The following is a 23,074-nucleotide window of genomic DNA, read 5'->3' as shown; positions in this document are numbered from 1 at the left end:
CATTTATTTGAAATATATTTCCTGGCAGGGACACTGTAATGGCTGGCTGGCATGAAAGTTGACCTACCAGGTTTTTATTGATGCACAAAGATAGTTAAAATCTACAAAACAGCATACTGGCAAAATTGGACATAAAAAACCTATATAATGATTAGAAATAGCATACCCCATTTCTTTAAATTTGTCCAACTGAGTGAACATAGTACCTATTTGCTTATTATTTACCAAGATATATTAAGAGCATCCTTCCAAGCTCTATGCACATATACAGACAAAAGGATAAATAAAACCAAAACCTCCGTCACCCAAAGTCACTTAATGATATAGCATATTTTAATACCACACTAAGCTCATTTAATAAGTTAAGTCTTAATGCAACCACCACCACTAAATAATAATTTGCGCTCAACCATTCCCAACCACATGCTTCAACCCACTCCTCCCTGAAAAGCCTGGGGGGATAGAGGAGTGTCTGCAGCAGGCCCTGAAGGCCAAAAATCTGGCCTTTGTCAGACTAGGTGGGAGGCGAGTTAGAGTCAAAGGTCCATCATAGATATGGAGCTGTTAGCTTGAGTGTCTTTGCAGATGATCACAGTGTGCTTCAGTATTACCTGGAGATACAGGTGGTCCCTCTGGTAGTCTGGGCCCAAACCATGGAGCGTTTTACAGGTGACAAAACACTTCAGATTCTACCTGGAAACTAGTTGGAAGCCAGTACAGATCTCAGACTGCTAGTATAATGTTCTCAGGGCCTGTTGCACCACTTAATATACAGACAACTATGTGCCACATCAACTTGTTTCCAAATACTTTAAAGTTTAGCCCCATGGACAGTACATTAGAATAATCTAATCTTGAGGTGATGAGTAATTGTAGCAAGATCCAATAGTTTGTGTGTGGGATGCATAGTTCTCAGAATCAAAATCTCTTTGGGGTTATTGTTTCAGCAAGTCAGGTTGAAGACTCAAGTGTCTAACCATTACTGATTTACTGTATGTTATAAAGATTACTTTTTAACCTAGAAGTACAAGAAATATCACTTTTACGAATATTGAAAGCTTAAACATTGCTCCAATATCACAGTGATGAGCAGATAGATGCCTATGTGAGGAAGTGGAAATTTTTTGTAATATGTTTGAGTCCTATATGTGCCTCAGTTTCCCTCTGTATTTTGCATTCCCACCCAGTGAGGGGCAAAAGGGTTAACACTGTTCCTGGAACAGCACAGGAGATATGAGGTGTATGTGTCACTTCCTTGTTGGGGTGAAATGACTGGGTTGTTAAGGAACTGGTTGAAATCAACCCAGATCAACAGAGGGTCCAGAAAGTGAATGATCTACACTCAGCAGGAGGAAGCACTGGTAGGCGGGGGTTGTGAACTCAGTGTGGCCCTGTCTGGAGAACAAATGACTGGGAGGTGACCAGCCAAGGGATAAAGGGTTGGTTGCTCTCACCTGGGGTGAGAAAAGAGAGAGAGACAGGGACAGAGATGGAGTCCATCACAACTTGGCTGGGATGGACTATGGCTTACCTTTGCCTGTCTTTGCTAACCTAAGGACTTTCAGATTCTGTAGGCTGCCTGTTGTCTCTGGAAGTGCTCACTGGGAGCTGAAGGGGTACAGTACAAGCCTCCCATGGGAGTCTGGCTTGGCTGGATGTGCTGCAGGGAGCCATGAGAAAGACAGGGTTTGCTGGTGCCTGAAGGCCCAGTCTTGGAGGTTAGGGGCCTGCCTATGCAGAACCATGTGGGTTCTCAGGGCCTGGCACACTAAAGGGATCACTCCCAAGGGATGGGTTACAAACTGAGCATTCACCAGATCTGTGGATCCATGACAGCATGCCTAAAGACTGAGGGATTTTGAATCATACAGCAGTTATCAGAAAGACCCTGTATCTTTGATTCCAGTAGATTTTTCCATGTTGTGGATTTGGATTCTCTGCCTGTGAGAGAAAGAGAGAGCCCTTTAACACTTCTAGGGCACACGTAAAGTGCAGTTTGGAGCTTTGTGCCAAAATGATATTAAAATTTTAACAGACAGAAAGAAAAGTAACAGAGTAGATGAGAAGCAGAAAAATGCTATGTCTGTGAAAGGAAGCAAAAAGTACCCTTAGGTGAAGAAGAGAGAGGGTAGTCAGTGAAAGGGCAGAGGAAAAGAAAAGAGAAAGGAAGAGAGAAGTGTATGGGGTGCTGGTATGTAGTTGACAGGTAAAACAGCTCAGACAATACAATCTTAAGGTATATTATATTCTTGATTTCCTAAATATGAACACAGTAATTTTATTGAACAGACTGAGACATATCGTATATATGTTTTATGTATAAACAGTGAGTTTAGATACTGTATGTAACTAGTGAAAGGTAAGGTGCTTTTACAGACTTATTAACTGGGCAAAATAGAGGGACCATTACCTTGTTGTAAGCTAAGAAAATACCATAATTCCTTATCTACAGTTAAGATTTTCATGGATGTAAATCTAAAGGGAAAAAAGTAGAAAATATGAACTTAAGTATTATTTTAAGACATTTCCTTGCAACGATCATTCTAAGGACTGGTGTGAGCATTAATGCTATAAATGTGTTGCTTGCACTTGCGTGCCTGCAAATTTGCATGGACTGTTTTTAGGATGTTCTCTGAATTTATATAATACGGTTACTTTGTGATATTTTCATCCAGGTAAAACTTCCAGTATCTTCTAGTGTTGATCTTGATGAGAATGAAATTTCATCCCATGAAGCTGCATTTCCGATTTTAGTAGACCAGTCAAATATACAAGTGGAAGGTAAACAAACATACTTTTAAAGTGATTTTTTTCTACTTTTTAACCTCCCAGGGTAACTACTAACTGTGGTATGCAACCTATCGATTAAATCAGCCTCAGTACCAGGTGACTGGAGGATCACTAATGTAATGCCTATTTTAAAAAAGTCCCCAGAGGTGATTCTAGCAATTACAGGCCTAACTTCCATGCCAGGCAAATTGTTTAAACTATAGTAAAGAACAAAATTATCAGACACATTGATAAACAGTGTGTTGGGGAAGAGTCAATAGCTCTTTTATAAAGGGAAATCATGCCTCACCAATCGATTAGAATTCTTTGGCCAGTCAGCAAAGATGGACAAGGGTGATCCAGTCAATATAGTATACTTGGACATTCAGAAAGTCTTTGAGACAAAGTCCCTCATCAAAGGCTCTGAAAAAAATTTAGCAGTTATATGATAAGAGGGAAGGTCCTCTCATGGCTCAGTAACTGGTAAAAAGGAAACAAAGGGTAGGAATAAATGGTCAGTTTTCACAATGGAGAGAGGTAAGTAGTGGGGTCCCCCAAGGATCTGTACTGGGACTTGTGCTCTTCAGTCTGTTCATAAATGATCTGGAAAAAGAGGTGAACCGTGAGGTGGCAAAATTTGAGGACAATACAAAATTATTCACAATATTTAAGTCCAAAACTGACTGCGACATTACAAAGGGATCTCGCTAAATTGGGTGACAAAATGGCAGATAAAATTCAGTGTTGATAAATGCAAAGTGTAAATATGCAAAGTGGGGCAGGATAGCTCAGTGGTTTGAGCATTGGCCTGCTAAATCCAGGGTTATGAGTTCAATCCTTGAGGGGGCCACTTAGGGATCTGGGGCAAAAATCAGTACTTGGTCCTGCTACTGACGGCAGGGGGCTGGACTCAATGATCTTTGTGATTTTCTACTAAAGTTACTACAAAATAAATGAATCGTAATCTAAGTCAGGCCTAAAATACAAAAGACTTGTGAATTAAATTATTTGGCAAATGTATTTTAGAGAAGTAATTTTATTTATTAATAAGTGGGCTTAAGAGTGACTTTTTATAGCACTTAGAGTAGAGACATCATCTAGTTAAAAAAATATTTCTGTCTCACAATATTTTAGCTGCTATTGTTAAAACAAATTCCTAAAATTATACCTTGAAAAGATTAGAGGAAAACATCTTCTTTTCCCCTCCCCAAGTTGTTTGCTGTATGTGTTTGGCAGTACTTTGTGTACAGTCATTTTCACCATTTACTCTGTTATAGTCCATTTTCTCTGAGTATTCAACGTGAAGAGAGTAGACATTTTTAAAATAGATAAACGTGACTGTAAAAACTTCAAGAAGTGGCAGAGAAATTCATAAGCTAGTGTAATACTTGAAGCTACTCTTAAATCATATTTTTAAATGGACTAGATTACTAGTTGCAAGTTTTCATTTAACAGCAGCTGTTCCTATATTCCTCTCCAGTGATTTAAAACTGCCCAGTTTTGAACTAGGTTAATCAATTCCCATCCTGCTTTTGAGGCAGTAGCTCATGCATTTAGCCTAGAACCAAAACACAACAGAACACTAAAATGCTAGAGTACCAGGGAAGATTTAGCATATATACAAGATCAGTTAAAATGAATTGAACGCTCTCCCAATGTATTTTCATTATCTTTGTAATTGTATTCTTTGCTTTCAAAATGTATAATACAATTATCATAACCTCTTAGAGCTTAAAATAAAAATTTAGCTTTCTTTCAATGTAAGCAAATTATGCTGCCCTTCAGGGGATCTCAGTTCAGGTTTTCAGGTTGGTCCCACTCTTCTTGGACTGTCAGAGTTGGGTATCATTGGGGCAGCACGTTTAGAGAATCTGGCTGATGACTGAAAAAAGACAAGCCATTGCTTGAGTGCACTCTCTTTTTTCAATTCAAGAAGCAGCCTGTTAAGTCTCCTGATTCTGATAAGGGACTCCTACTTTTCCCTCCACAATCTCATATTCTGAATTCTCTAAATCTGCAGCTCCTAGTGGTCACAAGGTGCTGAGTCTCCTCTACTCAGCTGGCATGTCTATCCTACAAACTACGTTAGGTTGACTTACAGCCACCGCAGTAATTGCTGCAGTGATTCGTGTCCACATTGCCCTTCTTCTTTTGGTGGGGTGCGTCCTCACCAGGAGTGCTTTCGCTGACTTAAGAGGGGTCAAGTGCGGGGCTGAGAGCCAGGGCTCTCAGCAATGTGTGCAGCTCCCCCGCGGCAGCCTGGGTCCCCACTCCCTGCCGAGAGCCCAGCCGTCCCCCTGGGCTCTCAGCTCCCTGCTCCCCACCGGGAGCATGGCAGTTGACTGGACTCTCGGTGCGAAACTCCTCACCAGGTGCAGCCATGCTCCCAGTGGGGAGCTGAGAAGCCTGGTGCAGCTGCCCTGTTCCCAACAGGGAGCAGAGAGCCGAGAAGCCCGGTGCGGCTGCCCTGTTCTCGGCAGGGAGCAGAGAGCCTGGGGGGCAGCCAAGCTCCTGGCGGGGAGATCTGCACCTAGAGTCCAGTTGGCTGCCGTGCTCCCATTGGAGAGTCCAGGTGGCAGCCTGGATTGGAGCTGGGAGCCCGGCTGGCAGCCCGGGTTGGAGCTGAGACCAGGCAGCAGTCTGTCTGGGGAGACGAGAGCCAGCGTTCTTGTCAATTTCACAGCTCCAGCCAAGAATGACAGCCAATAGATATAAGTAACACAGTATCTACAGGGGCACTGCATCACCCTAACTACACCAACTTAAGCCCTGTGCGTCTCGTGGAGGTGGAGTTATTATGGCGGTGTAGTAGGGCACTTACATCAGCGGGAGCAAGCCTGTAGTATGTATACTGACATTACGTGCCTTACATCCACCTAACACTGTAGTGTGGATCAGGCCTTAGCATAGTTTATCTGTCTGAGGTACCTATAGGGACCCATTACTATTATATCTACGGCCCTCACAATCTTATTTAGCCTCAGAATCTTAGACTGTCACAGAATTGTTTAGGCCCTGATCAGAGTAGCAGTAAAATCAATGCTCAGTGAAATCAATAGGAATGTAGTGGGTTAGCGGTGGGCCCTCCCCCTCTGGGTCAGTGGGAGGCCACTCCACCTTACTACATTAATGGGGGTCAGGGAATTAGAATTTCAGTGTGGAGTGGACTCAAGGCTTGTCTACAGTATCAAGTTTTGTTGACAAAACTTATGTCGACACCCAAAAGTCAACAAAACAAAAATCGCCAAAGGGTGTTCACACTTGCTCCCTTTGTCGACAGATCATGTCCACACTGGGGACACCATCATTGACAGGGTGAGCAGTGCACCGTGGGTATGTATCCCACAGTGCAGTGTTGTGGGAAGGAAGAGCTGATCGCTGCGCATCCTGGGATTCTCTCCCAGTTTTCCCACAGCCCCCTCAGCTGCAAAGAGCAGCATCATGAGTAGCTCTGTGAGCTCTACGTGCTGAGGAATGGCAAAGCAGCACAGCAGTCTCTCCCCATCTCCCTGCAGCAGCAGTCTGCCTGCCGCTGTGTTCTTAGTGCAGGGCAGAACAGGAGCATTCCAATGATTTGCTCTTTGTTTGTTCCCCAAAAGGAACAGCACACAGATACTTCCTGGAGCTTTGAAAGGTGAGGGGCGCATGCCTGCAGAGATAAAAACACTGAACAGAGCAATCAGGGCAGGCATTGTGGGATACTAGCGGGAGCCAGTTCTGTCGACAAAACAATCAGCAGTGTCTACACTGGCTCTTTGTTGACAATAAAGGGAGGGGAAAAGACAAGTCACCTCCCTTGGTTTTCACACCTCAACTGCTAGAACAGGGCCTCATCCTCCCTGATTGAACTAACCTCGTTATCTCTAGCTTGCTTCTTGCTTGCATATATATACCTGCCCCTGGAAATTTCCACTACTTGCATCCGACGAAGTGGGTATTCACCCACGAAAGCTCATGCTCCAAAACATCTGTTAGTCTATAAGGTGCCACAGGATTCTTTGCTGCTCTCTTAGGGGTGGAAGTTTTGTCACCAAAACTGGGTGTTTTTCGCAACAAAAGTCCCATTATAGAGTGTATGCTCTTGCTGTTTTGTCGCCAAAATGCAGTTTTGGTGACAAAACTTGCCAGTGTAGACAAGCCCTCAGTCTTAAGGAGATCTGGCTTTCAGGCCGGGTAGGCTATAAGCCATCTCTATGCTCTGGCAGCAACAAACAGTCTAGAGCTCAGGCCCTTAGGCAGGGCAGAGCAGCAAAGGTTTAGGGCTTGGGCCCCTAGGTAGTGTCGAAGAAAAACTTAGTTCTTGCTTTTTGTTTGGGTGCAGCAAAATTAAATACTTTATTATTTCTCCAGTAATTACAATGGAGGGAGAGAGTGCCATAGGACACAGGGTCCTGGACAAGTCTCTCAACTGGTAAACAATCACAGCAAGCCTTTATACCTTTTACAGACAATTTCTAACAATAATACAGACAGTAAAAAGCAACAACTACATTTTGTTTATACATAGCAAAAAGGCTTATCTTATTTGTCTCAATCCTAAGAAAAGCAAGCCTGCATTTTGGTTAGTGATTGCAAGGTGGTAATAACTTTGTACACAGTTCCTGTCCTGTCGCCTCGCACTATCTTTGCTCCTACAAGTCTTACGTCATTAAGGTTACAGTATGGCCTGACTCTTGCTAACTAACATTCATTAAGATCTCTTTAAATCCTTGTTAATTATTTACTGGCTTCCACAGTAGGGCAGAGCAGCAAACAGTCTAGAGGCTTCTGGCCCTCAGGCAGGGCAGAGCAGCAAGAAGAGTCTAAGGGCTCTGGCTTTCAGGCAGGGTGGGGCACCAAACAATTAGGGAGCTTGGAAAGGGAGTTTCTCTGACCCCTAAGGTGGAGCAGAGCATTGGGCAGTCTATTGCCTGATGTCTCGGCTCCGGTAGACTGCAGACAATTGGAAGCATCTTGGCCCATGGTTGCCACCCAACTCCAGTGGGTCCCAGACCAGGGCCTTAACAGTGGCAGAGTGTTCCACCACTGGGTCAGCGGGGAATCCAGCCGCAACACACTGACCGCATTTCAGGCAGCAATGCGGCCAGACTGGAGTTGGCTGTCCCTGGGCCACTTCCTCCTCTCGGGGTGTACCTGTGTACCCACCTCTGTGGGTGTTCTCCATCTTCTCAGGGCAGGTAGTCAGCGGCAGTCCCAACAAGTCCTTGGTGTCTCAGTCAGCTGGCTTCTCCAGCAGCTCTGCCAGTCCTCAGCGTGGTGGGGCTCCTCTTCGGTCTCCAGGCTCAGAAGGGGTCAGAATGCATCTGTCTCCTCCAGAGTCTACAGCTCAGCTAAGCTCCAGGACCTGCCCTTTATACTTCCTGTCCTGCCTTTTGACTTCCAGTGGGAGGGGCAGGCACAGCCTGGCTCCACCCACCCAAGCTCAGAGTGGTTCCGCCCCCTCTGGCTCAGTGGGAGGCCACTCCACCTCACTACAGAGTATTTCATTTGTGCTTTGGATGAGGTCCTAAAAGAATAGAAAGATAAGCTAGAGGAAGACAGCAATAAAACTTGATTTCTCCCACATTTCTCTCTCTGCAGTATTAGCTAAAATAAACGCATCATATCAATATTATAATAAAATATCTGGATTATAATGGAAGAGGAGTTAAATTATCTAATCTGCGCACTCATTTGGGAATATTTATGGATTTGTAAAGATTTTTGTTTTGAATTGATTCAAAGACCATGTATTTTTTTTCCTTAACAGATGATGAACCTCCTGTTTTGAATTTAAAGGTAAGAGTATGGTGAAGGTAATGATTACAATGCATTTTGAAAAAAAATGTCATCGGGGCTGATGACTAAGAATTGATCTGATGAAAGTTATTTTGTTGTCACCAGGGAGCCTTTTACAAGTGACCTACAGGTTAATGAAGATAATCATTTATTTTAAAAGATCCCAAAGCACATTATATGGATGGGCTCTATAACAGGATCACTTCACCCTTTAGTGAAATGCAACCACTGTTGAGGTGAAGCATAGCAGCAATGCATGATGCAGAAACACTACATAACAGAAAGATTCACACAAGCACTGAGGAAGAAATAAGTGGAAATGCAAGGGGAATTTAGGGAGGTAGCATATAAAAACAAGAGACATATGTAAGTGGTAAAGTTCAGAATCTGTTCCAAGCTTCATAAAAGTTAAGGGGATTTGGTGTTCCTGAGCTAGAATTTAGCCAGGACACTGAGTTTAACACTTCCTACTCTTGTGAAAAGTAATGTAGGCTTGGTGTCCCATAATTACCTTGCTGGGATATTGGTTTAGTACCAGTGGAGGAAAAGAGTGCCCTATCAAGCCTCCAATTTAATAATTTCTTCTTTGGGTGCTTGTCCATATATATTCCACTGTTGGGTGCACATACACCCAGTGCACTTGAGATGGATTCTTTTGGTCAGCAGTGTTGTTGGCTGTTACAATTGTGCTTTGAGTGTCCGCATGTCTCCAACTCAGTGCACAAAAGATGGGGCAACCCCAGCCACCTTTCATTCCCTTCTCATCACCACTGGCTACAAGTCAGAACTGGCAGGGTCCAAGTTTCTTCATTCACTGTGCTGACTATTCTTTTCTATGTAAATGTAAATATAGGTGCTCAGCAGTTAATCAGTCATTAGTGTTACAGAGTTTTGATAGTGTTTCCGGTCTTCCTTTTAGAAGGAAATTCACTCCTTTGTTTACCTGGGAGTTAGGCCCTGTTGTGGGGTACATCACTATGACTGAACACAAATCTCCAGGTTTTAAAAATTGTCCTTCATATTAGGCTGTAATGCCTCTCAATGATGAGCACACCATTTGTTGATTGCGTCTGGGTGAGAGGCACTTTACAAAAAAAATGTGCTCTCTGTAAATTACTTTCTAAAACAACCAAAAGAGCTAGGAAGTCTTATCTGAAAATGCTCCTGCTGAAAAGGTCAGTGCATCATGGGAAAGTATCAGGAGTAAGGCCCTGCAGCTGTGCCTGCTCAGTATTCCCTTAGCCTACCGAGTCAGCCAGGCTGCCTAACGGACAGCCCTGCTTGATTGACTGAGGAACCTAGCAAGCCGGTTCTTAAGCCAGCACCAGTTCGCTGGCTGTTCAGCACACACGTCTGTGGATTCTCTGCAGCTGTGGGGAGCCAGCATGGAGTCATGGATTGTCCACCTGCCCTGGACCAGGCAGGGAGATTGGGGGTCAGGGACACAGGCTCTCATCCCCGCTGCAACCCAGGCAGGTGGAGGGTCTGCCACGGCTCCCACAACTTCTCGGGCTGCCCGGGTGGGCTCCACACTGGGCTGGTTGGGGAGTGGTGCCTCCGGGCGAAGAGGAGAAGGGGGTGGGGTCCGTCACAGTGAAAAGTGGGAGGGCCCTGCCTCCCCACTCCCCGGTTCTGGCACCATTGTTCCAGACCTTCCCACATACACCTTCCCTTTCACATTTCAGGGACTTCTCTCACAGGAGATTGCTGCATCAAGAGGTGCAGTCATTTCTAAATGTCGGAGCTGTGGAATAAGTACCTCAGGAACTCAATGAGAATAACGTCCCTTCCCATTTCCTTCTGATTCCCAAAAAGAAAGGTGTCCAGCACCCTATTCTGGTTCTGAGACAACTGAACACTTGCACCCACAATTTCAAGTTAAGGATGGTAACTCTGGCCTCAGTAATTATAACTCTAGTTCCAAATTACTGGTATGCAAATCTTGATCTCTAGGATTCTTATATTCATATAGCAAATTATCAGCACCGGACAAATTAGTTGAAACAATAGTAAGAAATATAATTGTCAGGCACATAGAAGAACATAAATTGTTGGGCAAAAGTCAACATGGTTTCTGTAAAGGGAAATCATGTCTTACTAATCTATTAGAGTTCTTTGAAGGGGTCAACAAACGTGGACAAAGGGGATCCAGTTGACATAGTGTACTTAGATTTCCAGAAAGTCTTTGACAAGGTCCCTCACCAAAGGCTCTTACATAAATTAATTTGTCATGGGATAAGAGGGAAGATCCTTTCATGGACTGAAAATTGGTCAAAAGACAGGGAACAAAGGGTAGGAATGAATGGTAAATTTTCAGAATGGAGAGGGGTAACTAGTGGTGTTCCCCAAGAGTCAGTCCTAGGACCAATCCTATTCAATTTATTCATAAATGATCTGGAGAAAGGGGTAAACAGTGAGGTGGCAAACTGCTCAAGATAGTTAAGACCAAAGCAGACTGTGAAGAACTTCAAAAAGATCTCACAAAACGAAGTGATTGGGCAACAAAATGGCAAATGAAATTTAATGTGTATAAATGTAAAGTAATGCACATTGGGAAAAATAACCTCAACTATACATACAATATGATGGGGGCTAATTTAGCTACAACTTATCAGGAACGAGATCTTGGAGTCATCATGGATAATTCTCTGAAGATGTCCACACGGTGTGCAGTGGCAGTCAAAAAACCAAACAGGATGTTAGGAATCATTCAAAAAGGGATAGAGAATAAGATGAAGAATATCTTATTGCCCTTATATAAATCCATGGTACGCCCACATTTTGAGATGAGGAGACAGATAGGGTCTCCTCATCTCAAAAAAGATATACTGCCATTAGGAAAGGTTCAGAGAAGGGCAACTAAAATGATTAGAGGTTTGGAATAGGTCCCATCTGAGGAGAGATTAAAGAGGCTAGGACTTTTCAGCTTGGTAAAGAGGAGACTAAGGGGGACATGATAGAGGTATATAAAATCATGAGTGGTGTGGAGAAAGTGAATAAGGAAAAGTTATTTACTTGTTCCCATAATATAAGAACTAGAGGCCACCAAATGAAATTAATGGGCAGCAGGTTTAAAACAAATAAAAGGAAGTTCTTCTTCATACAGTGCACAGTCAACCTGTGGAACTCCTTGCCTGATGAGGTTGTGAAGGCTAGGACTATAACAGGGTTTAAAAAAGAGAACTAGATAAATTCATGGAGGTTAAGTCCATTAATAGCTATTAGCCAGGATGGGTAAGGAATGGTGTCCCTAGCCTCTGTCTGAGGGTGGAGATGGATGGCAGGAGAGAGATCACTTGATTATTACCTGGTAGGTTCATTTCCTCTGGGACACCTGGCATTGGCCACTATCAGAAGACATGATACTGCGCTGGATGGACCTTTGGTCTGACCCAGTATGGCCATTCTTATATTCTTAATTCTGGCCACAGAAGATAACTGACATCGCAGGTGGGCAGTGCCTACTATCAGAATGCTATTATTCAGCCTAGCAACAGCACCCACGATAGTCACAAAATGCTTAGTCCAGAGACAAGGAGTAGAGGTGTTTTCACGTATGCATGACTGTCTCATTTTTGGAATATTGCATAAAAAGTAACAGACTCCATTCAGTGTACTCTGCATCTTTTTGCCTCTTTAGGCCTAAAATTAAACAGAAAAGTCAATACTGACTCCAACTCAAAAAGATAGACTCTATAAGAGCAAGAAGACTCCATGTTGCCACAAGAAAAATTTGAAGTCCTATACTACACCTATCTGCCCACCTACACACTCACTCTAGGATATCGTCGAGAAATTGTCTAAGTCTGAGAGCTTACATGGCCTCTTGTACCTATGTAACTCAGCATGCCAGACTTCAATCTCATTGCATGCAAGGGTAGTTAAAGTCTGTGTATCGGCCAAGCACACTTGGATATGTTAGTATGTGTTCCATCAGAAGGCCCATAATCATTAAATTGGTGGAAGGAGCCCCTGAAATTCTGTGAGGGAGTTCAAAGATGTTAGTGATAGATGTCTCCATACTAGGATGAGGAACCCATTTGGACAATCTTCAAAACACAGTATATTTGGACTTCTGGGGAAATATGACTCCACATAAATGTCTTTGACACTACTATAGCCATGTTTTATATAACAAGCAAAGGGGAGCAAGATGTACTTCTCTATGTCAGGAGGCTGTATATCTATAGAACTTTTGTATCCACCATGAAATTACTCTGATAGCAGTACATTTATCAGGATTACAGAACATTATGACGGATCACTTCAGCAGACAATTTTCAAGTGCCCACAAGTGGTCAGTAACAGCATAATCAAGACCTATTTCTAAAGTGGGGTTATTGCACCACATACCTCTTTGCCACCAAAGAAAATGAGAAATATCAAAAGCTCTGCTCCAGAGAGGACATAATTAGGGATTCCTATCTGATGCATTCATGATAACATGGTCCCTGGGCTTTGTCACAGTTTCAGGGCAACTGTACCTGTAATCCTCCTTTTGATCCACCAAGGGCACACGTTTTAGGCTTTTGGCTCTCAGACATTGTCTCTCATGGGCAGAGACTTGTCTCTCACTCCTTCCTGACCAGGAGTTTTAAGGCTGCACAGATCCATGCCTTACACTGTGATAGCCCGAGTAAGCAGACTGCCTAAAAAGTTGGCACCTGTGCTTTGCTTTCTCTCTGAGGAAGCTCTGACCCATGTATTGCCTGCAGTTGTAAATTATCATAAAGCTCCTTCTAAGCAAACACATTTATTCTTAACGTAAATGCATTACAGAGAAAATATGTTGAAAACAGTAAAACAACCTACAAGCATGCTAAAAAGCTTACCTGAGGTCATCCCAATCTCAAGCTCTGGTAGGTGCCAGTCCTTCAAAACCTACAGCTGGGTTTTCCCATGGTTACAGGTTCATCTATCTTAGAACCAGAACAACTGGGCTGATCAGCCATTTCTTTATATAGCTCAGGTCTTTGATCTTGGCCTTTTATATTAAGTAATCACCAGACAATGGCACTCTCTTCAGGGCATAGTTACAGAAGGCTGGGTTTTTGCATAACCGTAGTTGGGGAATTTGCTTTAACTGTTCCCTAGGGATTCCTCAGGAAATCCACATAATTGTCCCAAAAGTTCATACCTGTGTGGCACATTTTCAGTATATTCTTTTTGAACTCTCAGGTTCTACATCTGTTCACATCTCCCCCTTCAAGAGGTTACGTATAATCCTGGCCCACAATAATATGTAAACTTAATACAATAAGGTCTTTCAAGAAATTGCCATATCTGTCACAGGTCTGATGTACACTTATCCTCCCGTTCCATTAATCCTGAGTGTTCTCAGAAGGCCTAGGCAGGATTCAGCCAAAAAGATCATGGTAGCTCCAGCATGGCTGAGACAGTTCTGGTACTGGGACCTAAACAATCTCTCCATCCAAATACGGATACAGTTGCCACTCCAGGCAGACATAATATTGCAGAGATTCAGGCAAATCTTCCATCCCATTCTACTCACTCTGAACCTCACAGTATGGATGCTGTCTGGCTGACCTCCGTGGAAAGATACTGTTCATCTGAAGTACAAAGCATCCTAATCCATAACAAGACTCAACAAGGTGTGCTTATGCAGCTAAATGGAAGAAATTCACTGCCCAGGTGCAGTAACGGTAGCATCCATATCCCCGTCACAAATACCAAACATACTGGACTACCTTCTCTCTTTAAAGAACTCAGTGAATTTACTGAGATCACCTAGCAGCCAACTCACTAGCAGCAGTTTTCCACTCTCCAGTTCAGGAGTATTTCACATTTTCACGCCCTATGCTAGCTAGATTTTTGAAAAGCTGTATGTGGGTATGTCCCCTAGTCATTGATGCTCACCCTCCTTGGGATCTAAATATTGTACTAATGGGGTTCATAGGCTCACCTGGAGAGCCACTGGCAACATGTTCCCCGTTTTATCTTTCCATTAAAACAGCTTTCTAGTAGCAATAACATTGATCAGAAGGGTAGAGGAGATACAGGCAGTCATGGCAGGACCCCCATGTGATGGGTTACCCCCCACTCTGGGGTGCCACCTGATGTACTGGAGTCCTAGTGAGCCCACCCATTCCACCAGCCTGGGCTCCCTCACCCTTTCCTGCTGTGCCAGGCCCTCAAGCCTCCTCTAGCACATACACAGGTAGGGACACACTTCAAACCCAAAATTGTATTGTCTTGCACTGCACAGAAAGCTGTACAGCATAAGCTCATGAAAGTCGTGCTCTCACTCAATGTGGAAGAAGATATGCACAGCTCCCCCCCCCTCCAGAATCCCACAAACGGTTTTAGCATAAACAAAACAAGTTTATTAACTACAAAGGTAGATTTTAAGTGATTATAAGGATTAGCAAACAAATCAAAGTAGATTACTGAGCAAATAAAACAAATGTGAAAACTAAGCTCAATACATTAAATAAACTGGTTACAAGTAGTAATTTCTCACCCTAAGTGTTGTTTTAGGCATTTCTTTCAGAGGCCAGACACCTTTTCCAGCCTGGGTTCAACTCTTATCTCTCCCCCCCACTCTTGTTTTTTAGATGTTCTCAGCAGTCATCCTGGGCGGGGATTCAGTGAAGAATGAGTTCTGATTAACTCACTTCCCTGTCTTAATCAGGATTTACATATGGTGGGAATCCTTTGTTTCCCAGTTTGATCCCCATCCCCTATTAGTGGAAAAATACTAGTAGGCCAAGCTGGGGTCCAGTACCAGGTGACATGATCACATGACCCTGCAGTGCCAAAGCAGCATCCCCAGAAGCTTCTCAAGAAGTTGGGAAATTAGCATCTTCAAAGTTCTATTCTCCCTAATGGCCCTTTGACTGACCAGCCAGACTGATTGCATTTTGTCTGGTGGGCATTCCCCAGGTGCAAAATTTTTTGTAACTGATACATAGTCCATATTCCTAACTTCAGATACAGAAATTATACATGTATAAAGTAGGATAATCATTCAGTAAATCATAAACTTTCCAGTGATATCTCACATGGCCAATCTTGCATAGAACACGTAGTTATGCCATATTCATATCATATCTCTATGAATAATACGGAGCGTAGGGTCACACCCCATATACAATTTTTCATAAAGAGAAGGTGTCTTTAAAACACCAACTGCAGTCATCCCTGACCGTAACTTAAATCTAGTCATCCATCTACCTATCCTTCCCCTAAAACTACATTCAAATAAAAGGCAAGGTGTAGCTTTTCACCCTAGATGGTCTTAGAGCCCTTGCTTTCTATATAGATATAACTAAGTCACTGAGAATATTCCCCAGATTTTTCATAGTTTATGGATACAGGGCTAAAAGGTCATTTCAACACAGTTTCTGACTGGATTTCTGCTTGTATCTAGCTGTATTATGTATGAGCAAGATAGACCCATCTAGGAGACTGACAGCTCACCCTACTGGGCACAATAGAGTGAGCACTACTACCAGAGCACTGTGTTGTTCCTGTAAGAAAAGTTCCCATATTGGAGATAGGTAGGGCTGCTGTTTGTGGTGCAGTACATGTATTCACCCAGCATTATCCTGTAGTGGAGGTGTCAAGATTCAATGCTAATTTTAGTGGAGCTCTCCTACAACTGCTATTTAGGTAGACTCCTAGCACTCACCTCCAGTTATCTAGGTCACTGCTTCTGAGTTACCAACTGTGGAATATATATGGACAAGCACTGAAAGAAAAGGAAATGTTTACTTACTTGTAGTAGCTGTGGTTCTTCAACATGTATTGTCCATGTATATTCCACAACCCATCTCTCTTCCCCGCTGGTATGAAACCTGATAACACCTTGATTCTGTATTGGCGAAGGAACTGAGGGGCTGTTGGGATTGCCCCTCCCTTTATGTCCTTGGAAGGAGGCACGAGGACTCTCAAGTCAGCCCCCAAAAGACACTGCTGGCCAAAATAATACAAACTTGAGTGCATTGGGTGCATGCGCACCCACCAGTGAAATATATATGGACAACAAATCCAGAAGGAACACAGCTACTGTAAGGTAAGTAACTGTTATTCCTGCAGAATCTAAAGGCAGTCTCTCGATCCAGCCCTATTCTGCTTTGCTTGACAGGATCACAGCATGACTTAGGCTGTGGCTACACTTAGCGCTTCAAAGCGCTGCCGCGGCAGCGCTTTGAAGCGCTAAGTGTAGTCAAAGCGCCAGCGCTGGGAGACAGCTCTCCCAGCGCTGTCCGTACTCCACCTCCCTGTGGGGAATAACGGACAGCACTGGGAGCCGCGCTCCCAGCACTGTGGCTTTGATCACACTGGCGCTTTGCAGCGCTGGAGAGGGTGTGTTTTCACACCCTGCTGCAGCGCTGCAAATTTGTAAGTGTAGCCAAGCCCTTAGTGAGGCTCTTGTACCTTCACCAGCACTTTGTTGAGTAAGGGAAACAAATTCAGAGTTTTTAGCTTCCTTCTCTTCCCTGTATAGGAGTTCTCCACTCAGAGTACAGTGAAACCAATTTATAATAGCCACCAGAGGACTCTAGATGTCTGCCATATGACAGAAAAACCCAACTGTATGCCTTGACACTACACTTTCATTTATACACCTTTAAGTATTATACTGATATTTAAATGAGCAAATAAACCATTATTCTCTATCAACAATTAAAAAGTTTAACATATTTAATCTTCCTTCTCATCTGAAAAATATCCCTAGTTTGGCAGCAGTTCCCATTTCTGATTGCCTTAGCAAATTGACTATAATGCAATTTACACAGTTGGAAAGATTTGTGTGGGTGGCCAGAAATGAGTGAAACAGCTGGCTACTTACTACTTTGTGAGTTATGAAGGAGGTGGGAACTCTCACAGATTTTGCCAGTAAATAGTATTTTACCAGGTGACTGTGGATAGAAGCTGGCCTTTAGCATTGCTTTCTTTGTAATTTAAGTGCTCAGATACTACAGTGTGGTCGTGGTCACTATATAATTATCTAGGTAGACAGGTAGTATATAATGAAATGTTTGTTTATAGCTAGATACAAATTACTTACACTACCACAGATCAATATAATTTAGGTCCTAATCCTCATAGATGCTGAGTGCTCTCAACTTCTTTGAAGTCAGTGGGCCAACAGACATTGTTGTCTAGAAAATTCTAAGTTTTGAGTCCAAGGCATGTGCATCATGCACAGAGTGTATTCATGTAGGCAGTAATCTCAAAGGACTGTAGCCACTATTGTAAGTAACCATTGTTTCTCTCTTCTTTTTCTTAAAAAACAAACAAAAAAACCCAACCCCCCTCTATCTTTTATCAATCAAGTAGTGAGGAGAAATGTATAAGTGGCTATACCTCAGCCTAACTAGCCAAGCACTGCTAATACTTAGTTTTACAAATAGGTAAACTGATGCACAGAGATATTAAACTGACTTGCAGCAGGGGTAATGGAGGCAACGACAGAGTCTGTCTTTATCTAAAAGACCACACTCCTCCCTTATACTTATGGTTTCTTTTGTCATCCATTTAATGAGACAAAATATTCATTACATATAAAGAGACTAAGGGCTACAAAATTGTAATGATAAAACTTAGATCTTAAATGTTTGATAAATAGTGTAGTTTCTGTGTTGATGGTGAGGTTGTTAAAATAGAAAAGGATAACCGTTACAGCAAATTATCTCACATAATTTTGTTTATTTGCTAGGAGCAAAAACTGGCAGTTGAAAATCCACTAAGCGAAAAGCCTCCACCATCCCCAGGTACTACTCTGTTTTTGACATAATACCTAAAGTGAAAGGTTTAGAATAAAGTACATTAATACATTTTTCTGCTTTTACACGAAAAGCAAAAGTTATATATTTGAGGTACAAGAGATAGAAAAGGTTGAATACTCAGTGACATGTACAAAAGCAGTAACTCCAGGCTTTTCTTCACATGAATTATTTATATTTGTTTTTATTTTCCAAATGTGAATGCATTTTGGCTGAATATGATTCATTTAGGTAACAATCATAGGCACTGAAGAGAATTTCTTTTCATAGCATGTCTGCTAATAAATTAAAGATTATTGTTGTAGCCATGTCAGTCCCAGGTAGGAGAAAGACAAGGTGGGTGACGTAATACCTCTTTTTGGACAAACTTCTGTTGGTGAGAGACAAATTTTCGAGCTACACAGAGCTTTTCACAAAGTGATCACTCTGTATCTGACCTATCAGTCCTCATCCCCAAAGGAAACCTGCACAACACTTTCAAAAGATGAGACTTGGAACTTGAATTCAAAGCTTTGCTGGACACTAAAAATAATGGTATTAATAAAGACACTGGATTTATGGTTTGTTACAGTAATCTGTAACCCACTAACCTCTCTTTTTGGCCTATGTCTCCAAAGGTGTTAACAGGCCACTTCACCTTGAATGGTGTCTTAGATTATGTGTTAACTACTTATGCTAAGTATCAGAGGGGTAGCCGTGTTAGTCTGGATCTGTAAAAGCAACAAAGAATCCTGTGGCACCTTATAGACTAACAGACGTTCTGCAGCATGAGCTTTCGTGGGTGAATACCCACTTCTTCAGATGCAAGACTGATGAAGATGAAGAAGTGGGTATTCACCCACGAAAGCTCATGCTGCAGAACGTCTGTTAGTCTATAAGGTGCCACAGGATTCTTTGTTGCTTTTACTTATGCTAAACTATCTATTTGATCTTGTATTTAGGTGTGACACTCTTAATACCTTTCTCAAACCTAAAGAAGAGCTCTGTGTAGCTCAAAAGCTTGTCTCTCACCAGCAGAAGTTGGTCCAATAAAATGTTACCTCACCCCCCTTGTTGCTCTAATAAATTAAAGAGTCATTGTAGGTGTCAGGTATAAAGCATGATATTTGCCAGACTTCCCAGTGAGAGGTCAGGTACAGAAATAGCCATTAACAGAATATAAAGCCAATAGTGAAATATGGAGAAAGGAACTTGGAATTAAAGAAATTCATAATACCTAAGCATCATTATTTATCTCATGAGTCTTGGGAATCTTCATCTTTGTGACATGGTCTATGAGATCTGAATGAAAGGCAATATTGTAACATTTATCCTTCCCCTTCTCCCCAGTCACTTAAGTTTTGTGTACACTTGAGAATTTTACCAGTGCTACTTGCACCAATGTGACTTAAGTGGTGTAAATTGCAGTGATGCAGAACATCCACACATGGCATTGCCTTCAGCTATTGCCGAGTCTGCTGTGGCTACACTTAGCGCTTCAAAGCGCTGCCGCGGCAGCGCTTTGAAGCGCTAAGTGTAGTCAAAGCGCCAGCGCTGGGAGAGAGCTCTCCCAGCGCTGTCCGTACTCCACCTCCCTGTGGGGAATAACGGACGGCGCTGGGAGCCGCGCTCCCAGCGCTGTGGCTTTGATCACACTGGCGCTTTGCAGCGCTGGAGAGGGTGTGTTTTCACACCCTGCTGCAGCGCTGCAAATTTGTAAGTGTAGCCAAGCCCTTAGTGAGGCTCTTGTACCTTCACCAGCACTTTGTTGAGTAAGGGAAACAAATTCAGAGTTTTTAGCTTCCTTCTCTTCCCTGTATAGGAGTTCTCCACTCAGAGTGGATCTCCTAAAGAGGTGTATAATGTCTATGGTATATTTACGCATGTTCAAATTTATGATTTTTTTTGTTTCCTTTCAAAGGTTTTTCCTGTATAAAAAGCTGTTATGCCCTCACACTTGCATATGACATATGAGAAGGTTAACAACTCCCAACACACCCAATACCAGATAAACTGGCTGTAATATAGACAAGCCTCTTGTGTTTTATTATAGCAGTGGTCACCAACCTGTAGATCGCGATCGACTGGTCGATCCTGGAGACTCTTCCATTCGATGGCAACCTCCGGGCACTTAAAGGCCGGCAGTGCAGCTGGGCTGCTGCTCAGGCAGGCCCCCTGCCTCCCACCACTCTCGGAAGGAGCCATCTCACCCCTGCAGCCCCTGGTTAGGGGGCAGAGGGGCATATGGCTCCACATGCTGCTCCTCTCTGCAGGCATCGCCCCCGCAGCTCCCATTGGCTGGGAACGGGGAACTGTGGCCCCCCTTGAACAGGTGCCACAGGGGCACATTGGCCCCTTCCGAGAGCGGCGAGGGGCTTGGCAGGCAGGGAGCCTGCCTTAGCCCCATTGCACCGCCGACTAGGAGCCACTTGCGATAAGTGCCACATGGCGGGAGACCACACCCCAACCCCCAGCCCTGAGCCCCCTCCCAGAGCCACCACCCCAACCCCCTCCTGCATCCCAGCCCTGACCCCCCTTCTAGAGCCAGTACCCCATATCTCCTCCTGCATCCCCACACTGTGCCCAAGCTCTGAGCCCTCTCTTGCACCCAAACTCCCTCCCAGAGCCAACACCCCATGCCCCCTTCTGCACCCCAACACTCTGCCCCAGCCTGGGTCCCCCCCTGCACCTAAACTTCCTCCCAGAGCTTGCACCCCTCAGCCCCTCCTTTGCCCCAAGACTCACCCCAGCCCTGAGCCCCCTCCCAGAGCCATCACCCCATGCCCCCTCCTGCACCCTGATCCCACTTCTGCACCCCAAACCCCTGCCCCAGCCCTAACCCCCCTCCTGGAGCCAGCACCCTGGAGCCCCCTCCTGCACCAAAGCCCTCTGCCCCAGGCTCAGCCTGGAGCCCCCTCCCACGCTCTGAACCCCTGGGTCCCAGCCCAGAGGCCGCACCCCCTCCCAACCACTGTCCCAACCTGGTGAAAGTGGGTGTTGGGGGAGAGCAAGGGATAGAGGAGGGGGGATGGAGTGAGCGAGGTGGAGTTTCAGGGGAAGTGAAGGGGCCTCGGGGAAGGGGCAGGGTAGATCCTGGGTTGCACTTAAATTCTAAAAGTGATCTTATGTGTAAAAAGGTTGGAGACCCCACTATATTATAGCTATCTGATATCTAGACAGATATAGATAACTAACTCCAGGTTCCCCAAGCAGCTCTTGGAATGTATATCTATACTCCTGAAGCCCCCTTCTACAGTTGGCCTAAGCAGAGCTGGATTCAGGCATAGGCACTGTAGCCCCAGCCTCTTATACCTAGGACTCCAGCTTCCGGAGTCTGTTGATGGGGATAGAATCTCAACTTTCATTTTTTTAAAAAGCAAGTTTTCTAACTCATATGGCTACAGAGAAAAGTTTGAAAACGTGATCAAAGTATAACTGATGTAGTGATATCTGCCTGATTCTGCAGACAGCCTGAAACTGTAGCTCTGCGAGGTATGAACGACCTCATGCTTCCCAAGAATGTGTTAACTAGAAGACCAACGGTGTGGGGGGGAGCCTCCAACACCATCCCAACAGCGGACTCTATATGTGGCAGGAGAAGAGAGCAGCAGGTTTGGCCTGCTCACCTCAGCAGATATACTGGGGGTGGGGGAAGCCTGCTACTACCCTTGCTGGTGGTAACTGGAAGCACTTGAGCAGAGGTGATGGTCCTTTTACGCAACGCCCTTCCTCACTCCATAGTTTTTTCTCCCTCTTGGCCTCACAGGCCCATCAGTGCCATGATTTGATTTGTGTCCTACAGATCCTTCCCTTAAAATAATTTAACATGCATTCTAGCTTAGTGTACTCTTATTCTACCAGCTATAGATACTTATTTTTCCGTAATAGAATGCTAGTAATTTGTGAAAAGACTGATATTCTTTTCCCCTCTCTTGGAGCTAATAATGTAGAAAAGTCTGAATATCATGTGAATACTGTGTGTTTTATAACGTTTTCTCTATCATCTGTAGATGTATCTGTTCGGGCAAGACAAGGACAGATGGAGACAACTAAAGAGAAGTTCCAAGAACTAAAAAAAGAAAATTGGTCTCTAATCAATGCAAATCAGATTATGGCCGTACAACTTGAGGAACTAAAACAACAAATAAAGGAACTACAGTTAAAACTTAAGACACTGGAAAAAGAAAATAAAAAATGTAGAAAAGCTGCAGAGAGTTCACATAAGGAAGGTGGGATACAACTTTAGAGTATCTTTTATTGAAGGGAACTATATCTTGCTTTATTTTCTAACTCACTCAAAACCTGTCCCCTCAGTAATTGAGTCCCCACATTGGGTGACCTCAGCATATATCCAGACAGAAATAATTCTCCAAGGGTAACAGAATATAATCAGCTCTGTTCTTTAAATAGCTTATGGAATGCTAAATAAGTCTTGGTCATAATTAGTCTAATAAATCTGGAGGTGAACTTGATGTCTCAAAATCCCACAAAAACTTCAGTGCTGGAGTGGCACCTTGGAAGTCCCTTAGCAATGCGTCAGAAGACATTAAGAAAGTCTTTTTTGAGTCCCTTGCATCTTTTTAGTCCACTGAATGGTGGGTTGTTTTTTGTTTTTGTTTTTTTTTGTTTTTTTTTTTTTCTGTGTGTGAGAAGTTCACTACAGCTGAAAATCCCTGCATCCCAAAGCAATATGGTAGCTCTACTACTTGAGCTAAAGGAAAATCTGCAATAAGTAGCAGCTATAATAATGCTTTATATCTGTTTGCAGGCCTTTGGCCATTGAAGGAGAAGGCCAA

General features: G+C 43.6%; 1 protein-coding gene across 7 annotated transcripts in view; it reads left to right on the top strand.

The window, feature by feature from the left end:
- Nucleotides 1–23,074, top strand: part of CEP89 (centrosomal protein 89) — a 113,315-nt gene that overhangs the window by 7,962 nt on the left and 82,279 nt on the right. For all 7 annotated transcript variants that reach the window (XR_005588956.1, XM_039503508.1, XM_039503504.1 and 4 more), the window contains exons 5-8: nucleotides 2,676–2,781; nucleotides 8,519–8,547; nucleotides 18,233–18,287; nucleotides 22,289–22,507. Coding sequence is in view for 6 of the 7 variants with exons in the window: in XM_039503508.1 (XP_039359442.1) it covers nucleotides 2,676–2,781; nucleotides 8,519–8,547; nucleotides 18,233–18,287; nucleotides 22,289–22,507 (409 nt within the window). In the remaining variant the exon portion in view is untranslated. The remainder of the gene's footprint in view (nucleotides 1–2,675; nucleotides 2,782–8,518; nucleotides 8,548–18,232; nucleotides 18,288–22,288; nucleotides 22,508–23,074) is intronic.

The sequence above is a fragment of the Mauremys reevesii genome, linkage group 16 (assembly GCF_016161935.1).
Source record: "Mauremys reevesii isolate NIE-2019 linkage group 16, ASM1616193v1, whole genome shotgun sequence".
In the NCBI taxonomy this organism is placed as follows: domain Eukaryota; kingdom Metazoa; phylum Chordata; order Testudines; family Geoemydidae; genus Mauremys; species Mauremys reevesii.
Note: the sequence above shows the minus strand (reverse complement) of the source record. Positions and strands in the feature narration are given on the sequence as shown.